Source organism: Cariama cristata, unplaced genomic scaffold, assembly GCF_000690535.1.
Source record: "Cariama cristata isolate BGI_N322 unplaced genomic scaffold, ASM69053v1 scaffold12962, whole genome shotgun sequence".
NCBI classification, from domain to species: Eukaryota; Metazoa; Chordata; class Aves; order Cariamiformes; family Cariamidae; genus Cariama; species Cariama cristata.
The window spans coordinates 1-13,236 of NW_009605547.1; the positions used below are offsets into that span (position 1 = coordinate 1).

The 13,236-nt window shown below is 46.6% G+C and overlaps 1 protein-coding gene across 1 annotated transcript; it reads left to right on the top strand.

Moving 5' to 3' along the window:
* Positions 1-7: 7 nt before the first annotated feature.
* On the top strand, positions 8-901 carry LOC104154734 (G-protein coupled receptor 6-like; the record flags this gene model as incomplete). The annotated part of the gene is made up of 1 exon (XM_009696008.1): positions 8-901. A coding segment is annotated over one exon (894 nt), but the record flags the coding sequence as incomplete, so codon positions are not given.
* Positions 902-13,236: the final 12,335 nt, after the last annotated feature.

Consider the following 13,236-nt stretch of genomic DNA (forward strand, 5'->3'; position numbering starts at 1 on the left):
GTCGCGGCCCCCCGCGCCCGCCGCCCTCAACCCCTGGGACGTGATGCTCTGCGTCTCCGGCACCGCCATCGCCTGCGAGAACGCCCTGGTGGTGGCCATCATCTGCTACTCGCCCGCCCTGCGCACCCCCATGTTCGTGCTGGTGGGCAGCCTGGCGGCGGCTGCCCTCCCGGCCGGCCTCGGCCTCATCCTCAACTTCGTTTTCCAGTACGTGATCCGCTCCGAGACGGTCAGCCTGCTGACGGTGGGCTTCCTCGTCGCCTCCTTCGCTGCCTCCGTGAGTAGCTTGCTGGCCATCACGGTCGATCGCTACCTCTCCCTCTACAACGCCCTCACCTACTACTCGGAGAGGACGGTGCTCTGCACCCACACCATGCTGGCGGGCGCCTGGGGGGTCTCCCTCTGCCTGGGGCTGCTGCCCGTCCTGGGCTGGAACTGCCTCCGCGACCGTGCCGCCTGCAGCGTCGTCAGACCCTTGACCAAGAGCAATGTGACGCTGCTGTCCGCCTCTTTCTTTCTCATTTTCCTCATCATGCTCCATCTCTACATCGAGATCTGCAAGATTGTTTGCAGGCATGCCCACCAGATAGCTCTCCAGCAGCACTTTCTCACTGCTTCACACTATGTTGCCACCAAAAAAGGGGTCTCTACCCTCGCTATAATCCTCGGGACTTTCGGAGCCAGCTGGCTGCCTTTTGTCATCTACTGTGTAGTGGGGGATCCCAACTACCCTTCCGTGTACACGTACGCCACACTTCTACCTGCTACCTACAACTCCATGATCAACCCCATCATTTACGCCTACAGAAACCAGGAAATCCAGAGGTCCATGTGGGTGCTTTTCTGTGGCTGCTTCCAGGCTAAAGTGTCCTTTCGCTCCCGGTCCCCCAGTGATGTCTGAGTGACTTTTCTCTCTGTCACACCGCACCCAGTGACAATCTACCCAGTGAACTATTACAGTGCCTGTTCTGAACTTCAAACTATGTTGTGAAGTTGTTGGAAACATGCTTAAGTGTTAGCACTTTATACATGTTTGTATCTCTGACAGTGGTTCGGGGTACGGAGTTTTGGGTTCCATGGGGAAAAAAAAAAAAGTGGTTGTATATAAATTTGCACATCACGTTTGTAAGGTGAAGACATTCCGATACCGCTTATTTATAGCACCTTATTTCTAGCTGCTGACCTGCCAAAACAGTGTTGCCTTTCTGACGGGCAGAGAGAAAGAAAGTTGTGTTTGTGCTGTATTTGTACGTGTGTGTGTTGAGGGGGTGGGTGTGTATGTATGTATGTGTGTATCTGTACTTTGCTGCACAATATTGATAAATTATAACATTTTGTATACAAATAAAGACATGTAAGAAGTAATAAAACATTGTGTGTTTAGATGCTTTCAGAAATACGAGAGCTGGCAAATTTGCCAGCTGAGCGAAGTCCCTTTGCTTAATTTTGAAAGCTCCTGGTGTAATTCTGCCTAAAGAGATCATCATTCACTATGGAGATGAAATACTGCAGCAAGAAAGGCACCTTCCTGCTTGCTTGTTTGTTTGTTCTCTTCTTTAGTCTGGCAAAGAGAGAGTAACGAAGAGCACAAACTCCTCCTTATTCTCCAGCAACCAAAGAAACAAGAAGCCCAGTCAAATAGGCTGCTAATTAGTTATTTGCCAGGTTTCCAGTAGCTTTCATCTTCAAGTCATAAGTTAGCCTTTTAAGATAATGCTCCATTTAAAATCTATCAAACTGTGGGGAAAAATTGGACTCTAAGCTGGACTCTTTTTTCCTGTTTTAGACTAACACTGGAGGGGGAAAAAAGGAAAAAAAGAAAACAAGTCACAGTCTTCTTTCCTAAAAGCCTGTACAACGCCACGACAAATTGACTTTCCTTATCATCTGCAGTTCCGAGGGGAACCTGAATTGTTTCTCTCCCTCCCTTTTTTGAGCTGTGTACTGTAAAAAAAATAATTTAAGTGCATCTTTGCTGTCTGCCTGTCTCAGAGCAGTATAGAGTTTTCTGATGATCCCACAGCTTAGTGCCTTCAAAGAGCCCGTCAGAGGTCAATGTTGTCCAGAGTTCAGAAGCACTTCTTCACTCAGGTTCAAATTCACTGGCAACTGATTTATTTAGACCAATAACACGCACAGCAGATTTCAGGAGCAGTATTGCTGCTTATTTTTTTATAGTTATGCTACATTTACATCCTGGTTATATTATAGTTTATCACTATCATTTCAATTTGTATTTAAGGGCTGAAACAGATTGCCTTTATGTGCATAGTACCATATAAAAAGTCTGGACTAATGTGTTTCCCAGCTTATGACGGGGGATTGCATCAAACATTTGCCTGCTGGAGCAGCTGGGGCCACCAGGATCCAACAAGGCTCAGCGAGGCTGTGGATCAGTAATGCTGTATTGGTGTGAGTGCAAGTATTGTGAGAACCAGTATCGTTTCACTGATAAGAAGACGACATTTCATTTTTAAAAAAACCCCTGCTTTCCAGACTCTGCTAGCTGCATTATTTTTATCAATTCTAATAATCACAAATGTGACATTGTAGTTGATTAATACCTTCAGGCACACCATTCATCAGGGCACTGTTGCCGTGATGTTGCAAATATGATTTAAACCAGATCTTATGGTAGGTCAAAACGCTGCTCAGATTAAAAACTCTAAAGTTGCTAGTGAGAAAGACTTTTTTGTTCACTCTTTTAAGCCCTCATCTCATACACTCCGTCTAAGCTAGTAAATAAAAGAGGGCAAGGCCTGCCCTCTAGCCCTGCGGCCGGGTGGCACAGAGCGTGCCTAAGCTCTTTCCCCCTGCAAAGCCAGGGACTGAACTGCTGGCTGGAACGTCCTGGCCCTGCTCCAGTAACCTGCACAGACTCAGCCAAAGGTGCTGCATCACCTGCGGTAGTACCCGCTGAGAGAAGAGACCAGCAAGTGCCTCAGACTGGGGAAATCTGGCAGAACTTTCTGGTAAAACTCGAAAACTTGCCGTCTGCTAGGCTTTATTCTCCCAAGTCTTTGTCATTCCTGTGCCGACGGCAGTAAAAGCGCAGGGTGGGGTTGCCGTCGGTTCCCTTACTGAGTGTTTCCTGCAGGCCGGGATGCAGGTCCTCACACCCCGGCACTGAACCTGCGCCCAGGTGTGAGATGCTGAGTGAGACCTGAGCAGGCTCCTGGGAGCCCTGTGCAGGCTCTGAAGACCAGTATTGACTCTAAAAGCCCCAAGGAGAGATTTCTTAGGCGTACTTTTAGACCCTGAAGTTAGGGAGACAGACTCTGCTAGAGACCACCCCTGATGCCACGTCCTTCCATTAACTCTGTCAGGAACTGGGCAGCAGGGATTTTCACCGTAAATTCATTAAGCAGTGACAACCTGTATAAAAATTAGATGTAGAAAACTTAGATGGTTAGAAAACTTAGATTCAGTAACAAACAATTTAATCCAGGAGTGAAAAGGATTTATGTGAATTACTTTTCCATTTTTTAGCCCAACCTGTTATTTGCTTTATTTCATTCTTTTACTAGACAACCACATTTTCAGTTTAGCACTTTCCCCAATGATTTGCTGTACCTACAAAATAAAGCTGAATCCTTTCTGTTTAAAATGTGACACTTTTAAGGTATTTCCCTGAGCATTCTTCCCTTCATCTAAGAAGCAATTTTGGGTTACAGTGATCTTAACCATTTTGTTGGGACAATACAAATGTGGTTTTTTTTTTTTCTATATACCATCCTCAGAAAGCTTTTGCTGACTCATAACTTCTGGGAAAGACTAAGGCAAAAGAGGAGAGAGTATTTTGATGGTTTTTGGTTAGCCCTGAGGGTGGAATTGACGTCAACCCACTTGCAGTAAAATGCGGCCTTTCGTTTTCAAAGCGAGTCCTGATCTGCAGGGATACCTGAGCAGAATAACATAAAGCAGGCTACATAATCTCGTGTCTCCCCAAATAATGTCTCACTTTAGAAAAAGAAGAGCTGCAATTCCTATCGGAGGAAGTCTAGGAACTGTGTATAGCATGATGCCTGTGTTTTCCTTGCTGAGCTTTTAATCGGAACAGCAGACATTTATTGGAGAAAACGGTGTTACATTTGCAGCGTCTGGACCCAGAAACTCCTCCTGTTGTCAGACGATGATGCTTTTGCCTTGGTCGTGAAATGATTTGTGGAAGGCAAGCATTCCTGGAGTCCCCACTGCCCGTCGCTGAGCAGCGCATCACCACGACCCCCCCGCAGCCCCAACGGGGAGCCAGCTAGGGCAACAACCATGTACTGTGTCTGATCTTGTCTTCCCAAAAGTCAATAGGAAACTTTGCCGGCACAGAGACTGTGGAACTGCAATAGAAATTGCCTACTGGTGCGCAGGAATCTTTCCTTGTCCCTGCGGGCCTGTGCGCTCAATGGTTTTTGCCTTCTCACATCAATGGAGCAGCCTGCGAGGGGAAAAAAACCCACAGTTAGGCGCAAGGATCAGGCCCAATGTTTGGTAAGGACGGATTATAAGTAGCCTTTACTGAAAATGGACATGAGGTTTCCTGCTTTACCACCCTTAAAAATTCTTTGGCTTATTCTGAAGTAGATAAAATAATGTCAGTCTTGGTCTAAAGAGCTCCCAGCCTGCTCCCGCTAGAGCCAGTGATGCTCTATTGCACATCAGCCAAGATAATGACAGCATCTCATCACAAAAAAAATGCCATTTTGAAGCAGGAAGTCCTCAGCCTTAGCTCCAATTTTCATTGGAAGCTAATGGTTTATTACTAACCTTGAACACCTTACGGGACTTGCAGTGCCTCAAAAGGCCAGATCCTGGCAATTTGGCCTGCGTGAAGTACCTCTCTCTGTGATTAACTCCCTCATTTCGGCAAGAGCAATTACAGGAGGAAGAGCACAGCTCTCGTGAGGAAGGCCTGGTCGAGAGCTGGGCTGAAAGACCGCCACACCGCTTGGTTTTTCGGTGGAGCTTCTGCCAAAATCAGCGGTGTAATGGTGGAAAGGAGACTGACTCTGCAGGCTGCTTTGTATGAGTCACTGTATATTGAAAAGCCAGCTGGATTCAAAATCACAGGTCAAACAAAACCTCTTTATTTAGCTAAGCAAACAAAAGGACAAAACACTTTTAAACCTGAAAAGTGAGTCTGTACATATTTTTATCAATGTAATGATCCACAGGTACTAAGTAACACCCGGCAAAGCACTAGAAGCTCTAATCTCCCTTCTGCTGCTCTCATTGGTAAAAGGATAAATTTTTTTAATGAGGTAAAAGTAATTTCTGATAGTGCAGCTGCTCCTAAGCTCTTCAGCTAGCTTTTGTGGCAGTCATTTAAAAAGAAAAAAAAGACAAGGAGGAAAACAAAGAACTGTGTTTTCTCCTTCTTGCTGCTCCATGACAGAGACATGGGACTTGGAGGGCAAGGAGTGACGGAGCGGGTGCGATCCAGCTCTGCCCGGAGGATGAGCACATCTGAAGCTCACCGTAACCCCTGCGGGGTTTGCTTGTTTGGGGGATGCTCTCAGGTGTGCGGTGTCTCCCCGTTGCCTGGTGCTCATCAAGTGAACTCCTCCCCGGGACCTGCTGCAGCTGAAAGCTCCCGGAGCCGCCTCTGAGCTGCTGCGTTTTGCTCAGGCGTGCCGCACAAAACTCCCCTGGGTGGAAAACCCACATGCTTAAACTCTATCCCCTGACGACAGAAAGCTCTCCCAGGGAAGACATTCCCCCAGGGGCAGTTTCGTTTACCAGGGACAGTAACTTGGCATGGAAATAATCCAGCTGCTGCTGGGGCACCTGGAGAGCTGCAGGCGCTGACTCAGCACCGACAGTAGATGTGGCAACTGCTTCAGAGGAGGCAGGTCTGCTCCTACCAGCTCTGTCTGCGGCAAAGAAGTGACAGAGGCAGCGGGAGGTGAAGCAATGGTGTGGTCTCTGTGCAAGGTCCACACGTTACAGCAAAGCCCAGTAGTGAAGGGGGTTTTCCAGCGGATTCCCATCCTTTTTTTATCATTCTACTTTGTTGGCATCATAATACAAGTGGTGGGAGAGCAAGAGCAAAAGATGAATGTGCTAATATCTGCATTAGGGGAAGACCACAGTAGTTCAAGGTATGACGCACAACATGGAAACATCTCCTCCGGCAGGTACCTCGGATACATCAGCTGAATGTGGTGCGCCCTTCCAGCAATGGGTTGGTGCTGCACACAAGATAAAACAACAAAAACCATTTCTTCAATGCAGCATTGTCTGAGTTATCATCAATCCCAGACCCTTCAAGTGGACAACTGCAAGCAGAGGAAGATCCCTTGAGCCACCCAACCTACCATACAGCCTTGTGAAGGAATAAAACATAGTCCAGATCCACCTTTCACCCTGCTTTTCAACAGAGTTAAGTTTCTAGCTCCAAGCCCAGACTTAGCAATCACCTACAAGACAGCAAGCCTCCGCTATCCCCTGCTGCCCTCTGTGCCCCTGACACAAGGCGCTGGGGCAGAGCATCTTTGCACCATCCCTTGCACCTTGCCCTGCGGCACGGGCTTTCTCTCCACCCGGGCAAGACCAGAGCAGGAGCCAGGTGCTACATCCTCTTCGTGTTTACTGATTTTTTCTTGTCTTGCCGTCTGCTTTATGTCACCCACGCTGATGGACTGCTGCACTAGTGCGTTACCTGATGTGAGCTCCGGTTCATGTCTCCACATCCCCAGAAAGCTGTGCCTCTTTCGGTTACTGGAGCATCTTCTGAAGGTGCTGTTTCCTACAGCAGTGTCAGACAACGTGAACTTAATCTCACTCACAGCTGGCCATGGCATCAGAACCTGGCTGATGAGGAAAATATCTGCCAACGTTTGACTACACTTTGGTTCCCAGCTTTCGCTTGTTGCTGGTGCCCACAGGCGTTACAGGAGGTATTGAGTGGAACAAGCAAATCTGAATAATTGTTAGGGGAACTTTTTTCCCAAGTCGAGCTGTATCTCTTTACACATGTATTGCTTTGTAACTACGTAAATAGGAGTTACAGTTCTGTAATCAAGAAAAAGAAACAGTACTGTGTGAATTGAGCTCCTGATTCTATCTACCTCTCCAGCTTTACTCAGAAAGGAAAAGGGATTCCTCATTTGCTTTGGATAGCATGTAAAATTTGTACAATGGCAGATTTTTAAAGATGTGTCAACACTTAAAAGTGAGAATTAGATCTTGCTTACTGACTGGACCTACAAGTACCAAATCGATCAAATTTTTATCCTCTGCGCCCTTCTAGCTGGGCAGCAGCACATGCACAGGTGCTTTGCCTTTTCACAGCCTGGAAGCTGCTTTTTCCCCCTAACCTTGGCGGGGGTTGAAGAGCTCTGTGTCCTTACACCTGTGTTTCCCACATGGCTCTGTTTGGTAGGAAAGCACGGGAACACTGTGTGGGATAAGAACGATCCAGGGTTTTTTTGGTCTCTGCACTGGCCAATGTTTCCACGGGCTTAAATTCACTACAGCAGAAGGGGCTGAGCCCAGGGTATTGGCAGAGAGAGGTTTTTTGTACGATGGAGGTTTATCAGCACTGTTGGAAACACTTTCTCTAGCACAGGGTGTTTTGGTTCAATGACGTGGAGACAGCAGGGGTGGGCTGGCTGTGATGCTTCAGGCACAGGGGCTGGATGGGGTGAGGAAGAGGTGAATCGGCTCCAAGGGAAGGAAAGAAATTCTGAGCTGGGGGAATATTTTCATACTTTTTTCCTGCTACTCACTGTCTAGCTCCTGGCTGGTATAAAACAAAGTTGGTTTTTTTTCCTGGGACGGTGTTTCACAAAGTGGCCTGCTTGTTGTGTGGTTGCTTCGGTTTGTAGCTCAATTAATTGAAAGACAGATTTTTGGGGGGGAAGATTTGGGAAAAGGTTTTTAAAATTAGCTTGAACCTTCTGTCTTTTTTGAGATAAGATGTATTTTGTATGGATCAGTACTAATTTTCTCACTAACAAGATGATGGCACGTAGATTAATAATTACATTTAAAACCAAGGCAGAAGGAAAGGCTCTGGAAAAATTCTCCAAGACGTAGATTGTTTAAATAAAGGTTCAGTCTCCTATAAAATGTAATTAGATTTATGACACATTCTGAATGACTGAATTATTTTTTTTTATCACCTTCAGTGACCTGTTATCCTTTGCATCACAGTGAGATAATGTGATTGTATACCTGCAGGCAGATATAATTTGTCACTTCTAGTTGTTGCTGCTTTTTATAGAAAGAAATGCATCTAGGTAATATTAAGATGTTGTCGAAAGAAGTCTCTTCTGTTGGAAATTGAACGTATCGGTAAATATGGGGACCTTAATGCTTCCCAATATCAGCCTCTGACTTTTGATACTGTGCTAATTTTTATTGAACAGTAGGAAGTTAGGTTTTCCTAAAGCATTTATCATTTTTCCAAGCAGTGGTGCATTCTGTTTTAAATGTCATTGTGCAGTGGCAAATAAGGAAACTGGGAGACAAATAAGTTAAGCACCTTTCTGTACACTTGCTGTTCTATAAATGCCTCAAAGAAAATAATAAAGTTGATGATTGAATTATGCTGTCAAAATAAACATGTCAGAAAGCCTTTTGCAGGGAGAGTTTGGGGTTGAAGTGTGATCTGTGCGCCAAACACAAACCCGAGACTTTGAGCAGCTCCCCAACTTGACGTGGCTGAAGATGGGCTCTTTTCTCCCCGGGATCTGAGCTGCTCCGTGGCAGTCAAAGACCGTCACGTGGGAGCCAGGCATTTGCAGGGCAATCCATTGTATGAGGTCTCGCTCATAACACTGGAATAGTGAGCCCTAAGAGTAATCAGATAATGCTTATTTGTGAACAAGAACAGCTAATTGCATTATTTTCATTTGAAATGAAATTGGACAGATTAGCATACTTTGCTGTAGTTGCTGCGCTCTCAGACAGCATCAGTGCCACAGGGCACATGGGAAATAACGGCTCTGTGAAGCACCACAGTTCTCCCAGCCACAGTTAGGTGAATACCCCGGCTGCTAACTTGCCTGCTGAAACCCACCGCTACGTTAGCAGCATGCGGTACTTACTGTGCCAATCAGAACATCTCCGATTTTCTTCTTTCATAAAACATTTTTAGAAGTGAGGAAAGGCTCCGGCTCTGCCTCCATCGTCATTAAAACTGGGACCTTTTGCCTAACCGTAGCATGTCCGTAGTATTGGTCAGATCCATAAAATACTCTTCCATCCTGCCATGCTCGGTCTGAAGTGAGCACTTGTTACTTTATCTAAGCAGGCAGAAACACACTGAATGTGTCTGATACTTGACTTGGCAATGTCAATCCAGCTTCTTTATCACGCAGGCGGCAGAACTGGTTTTCTGCCCAACCAGTTGCCTATCCCATTTGCGTTTCTGTCTCTCCAGCAGTTCCCTGCTGCCGCAGACAGTGCTGAGCAGGGCACGAGCCCCCTGGCACTCCCTCCCCGATTTATCCCTGCCACAAACCGAGGAGGATGTTGGTGGCACTCGGTGCTGTGGGTGCTCCCTCCTTTTCATGAGTACAGCATACCACCAGATAGTTCAAGGCATGGAAGGTGTCTTTTCCCACTCTGTGGAGCATCCCTGTGTAGTAATAGGTGAGAGCTGGATACCTGCATGAAAACCTGTGCTTTGTAATCCTCCTCTTCTGCAGTGCAGAAAATGATTATATGGGAAAAATGAAGTAGCAGTGAAATTTGCTTTGGAGCTACCAAAGAACATCAGAAAAGTCATTTTGCTCCTGGAACAAGGTATTTGCATACAAAACATGGCTAGGAAGTATGTCTTCTGTTCCCATTTTGGGAACGTCCATATGTGTCTATTATTCCTGTTGCTCTCTCTTCTTGCCCTGACACCCTTTTCACCTTCATTTCTGCCCCAGAAGTTGCCTTTCGTTCTCTCTTCCCTGAAGGCTCTGTGACAACGTTGGGTTTCTTGCTCTTGGCGTGAGCTGCCTTTCCTCAAACACGTTTCCATTTTCCTCTCTTTTCAGCTGGCACTACTGTCTCTCAGAGAGGTTTCGCATGTGAGGAGTCGGGCGGACGTCACCTCGGAGGGGACAGGGTTACTTCTGAGGCACTTTTGCTCTTGCTACACCTGGGAAAACTACAAGTGAGAGAGATCCGTGGGCCAGTCTAGGAGAGATACAAACAAAAACGACTGGGACTATCAGATCTGCAGCTCGCTTTGTCTCCCAGTGCTCCTGGTGGAGTTTATTCTCTGCCTTTTGAAAGTCACCTACCACCAGAGGTGAAAAGACACAACAGGAGTGCTATTTTTCAGGATAACCATTATATTACGCTCCTAAGGGCTTCAGGTATTACACTGAAGTCTCAGCCTGCCTCACCGGTATGTGCTGATTTGTGGCCAGGATAATCCTAAAGGGCACGCCGTGCCTTTGGGCTACCTGAAGGACCTCTTCAGGACCTGCCTTTGGGGTGCGACAGGCAGCACAGTGCCCTGTGGATGGTTTTTTCCGGGCACGAGGGTAGGAGCAGAACAGATTAACGTGGGCACAGTGGCGGCGTCCCACTTACAGAGCACAACCCACATGCAGGCACATTCAATTTCACTCCCCGTTCACTCCCAATTCAAACCGTGTCTAAACACCTGAATGGAGCTCCTAGGAGCAGAATTGTTTATGAATAAACATGGCAGGCTTTTTTTCCCCAAAACAATTCCTGCAGAGTGTCAGCACCTTCTTAATCAAGCATTGAACGCTGAGTTTGTGTGTGTGTATATATACACATCTTTTTAAATTAAGTTTACTTTTGTGGGACTTCCTTGAGGGCAAGCCATTGCTAGGAGGAAGAGCTACAAATCATCCCTTATGACAGGAGGTGCTTTAGTACATTTCCTATAATGATTACACCCAGCTGACCTCCGAGGTGTTATAGAGAAATGACTGAAGTTGTCTGAGGACAGCTCTACCTGAGGTACAAGCTCAAGCACTCTTTTTCTTTGAGATGCCATCCAAAAAGATTACAGAGTAAAACATCTTTCCTCTTTAGCTAAAGCTGAGTTTGGAAACTGGCGACAAATGGGTAGCAGTCTAGGAAAAATATGCCAAGTAAAGTGATTTCCATGGAGATGTTCTTTGTTCCAGGTTATCTGCAGCCAAGGGGAGGGAAGGGTTATTGAATCGCTGCGAGCTCCTGATCCCAGACTGCCAGGCCCCCTCCACCACTGCTGATCCGAGCCCTTCCCATCAGTGCGGTGCCAGGCGGAGGGAAGGGCCTCCAGCGAGGGGGGGCTGCTGCCACCAAAAATAGCAGGGGGTGAAAGAAAACCTCCTTGAGATGCTCAGGTCTGTTGTACGTGCTCTGTAGCAACTGGCATAGCACTATAGAGACTGCAAATTAAATCATAACGATGTGGGTGAACAAACAGGGTCAAATTCTGGTCCATGCCATTAGGACACAGCCATTGATTTTAATTAATGGTAATTGTAACGTAACGGTGGCTGACAGCAGAATTAAGGTAGGTGTGCATGTGCATACGTGCACAAGTCAGTGTCTGCAACCTCAGAGGACAGACCTTACGTCTTTGACAGAAAGGTCAGGGTAGGAGGCATCTTAAGGGGTTGCTCAGTTCCCTTTCTGCTCAGGCCATTCAGGGAACCTGTGGAAACTAGCAGAAAATAACGCCATCCCTCTGACAAACTTTGGCCAAGCTTTGCTGAGAAAACTGGAGTAAAGCAAAGAGTCTTCATAAAGGTTGATCCCCAAAATTGCCAAACAACTCCACCAACTTCTACCGCTGGTAAATATAAAGCAAATAGGGGAATCAATACGTAATAATGTAGCAGATAACAAGCTGACGAGTGAGAAGCTGCGTGTGTTCATACAGGATAGATCACATCAGACAAAATCAATAGCTGCCTTTGTCAAAGCTATAGGCTTGGTGACAACAGTAGACATTTATCTAAATTGTAGTAACTTTTGACAAAGGACCTTGTAGAAAACCTGGGGGGAGGCAATCTGTCCAGATGCTCATGCTGCTGAGTTTGAATTAGTCAAACTTACTTTGTTAAAAAAAAAGGCCAAGAACTCAGTTTTCCGGCCCCTGGGAGGAATGCTGACAGCACGCATTTTGAATAAGGCTCAGGGGCCAGCTGCTGTCCAGCACCCACAGAGCTGTGGGGTGCGCTGATCACCCCATGCAGGGACCCTACCCATTCCCCACCCTAAATACTTGTTGACTGAAAGCATTTATATGGCTGAGAAGATCTGTGTTACAGAGCGAGTTCACCACAACCGGTGTCACTTGGGCGCATCTTTCCAAGGACATGTGAGCCCCAGGACCGTCCCATGGACGAACTGTGCCAAGAGATGCCAGAACTGAACAAAGGAAGGAAAGGCAGAAGGCTCCTTGGGCACTGGAAACGGTGAGAGGGGGGTCATGGGGACTCTTGTTTCTGGGGCAGCAGGACAGCGTGTGGCAGCGAACGCCTATGCAGATGTGGCTGTTACCCAAAAAGGATATTTCTGCCGCGGGTGCGGCTGGATACAAGATTCAGAGCATGGGGTTTGCTGCAGGACTCCAAGTGTTGCATCCTCAGCAATGAGTAGGTTGGCCAAGTCCCTCATACATGGTCCTGCTCCCTGGCCTGGGTTTGGGTTAGGGTTATGGACTTGACTCATTGGTCTTTTTTTCAGGAGCACACATCTGTAACGCACTCTGTCTGTATTACCTCCGCTGCGCGTACCCAGTGCCACTGGTAACCAGCTTTAAAATGGTCACAGCAAAGCACACAGCAGCCATGTGTGATCAGCTGCCAAATAAAATATGTTACCATTGTTGATATTTTCCCAGAGCATTTACTTTTCTGTAAACATCAGGTTAATAAAGATGTTTAGCACAACGACATGGTTGTAAAAAGAGTTCATATTGTTTTATAGTTGGTTCTTCATGTTGGTTTTCCCTTGAGGAGAAGGGGAGGGAAGACTCTTACAGCATTTTCTTTCCATACTATTAAAAATGTTCATGTTAGAAAGATATGTGACACAAGAATACGTGCAGTTATCAGCGACAGTAAAACTCTAATCCGCAGACAGCTAGCCCAAAACCCCCTTGTAATTTAGCCAACATCCTAGGCCTGATTTACTGCAGCCCATAAAAGGAAAATCTACACTTAAACAAGCTGCCGAAACCAGAGGCACCGGTACCTCAATATCCGGTTGCTGATAAAGGTGCGGTCGCCGCTGTTTGCATGAAAAGGTTTACAAGAGAAGGGTCAG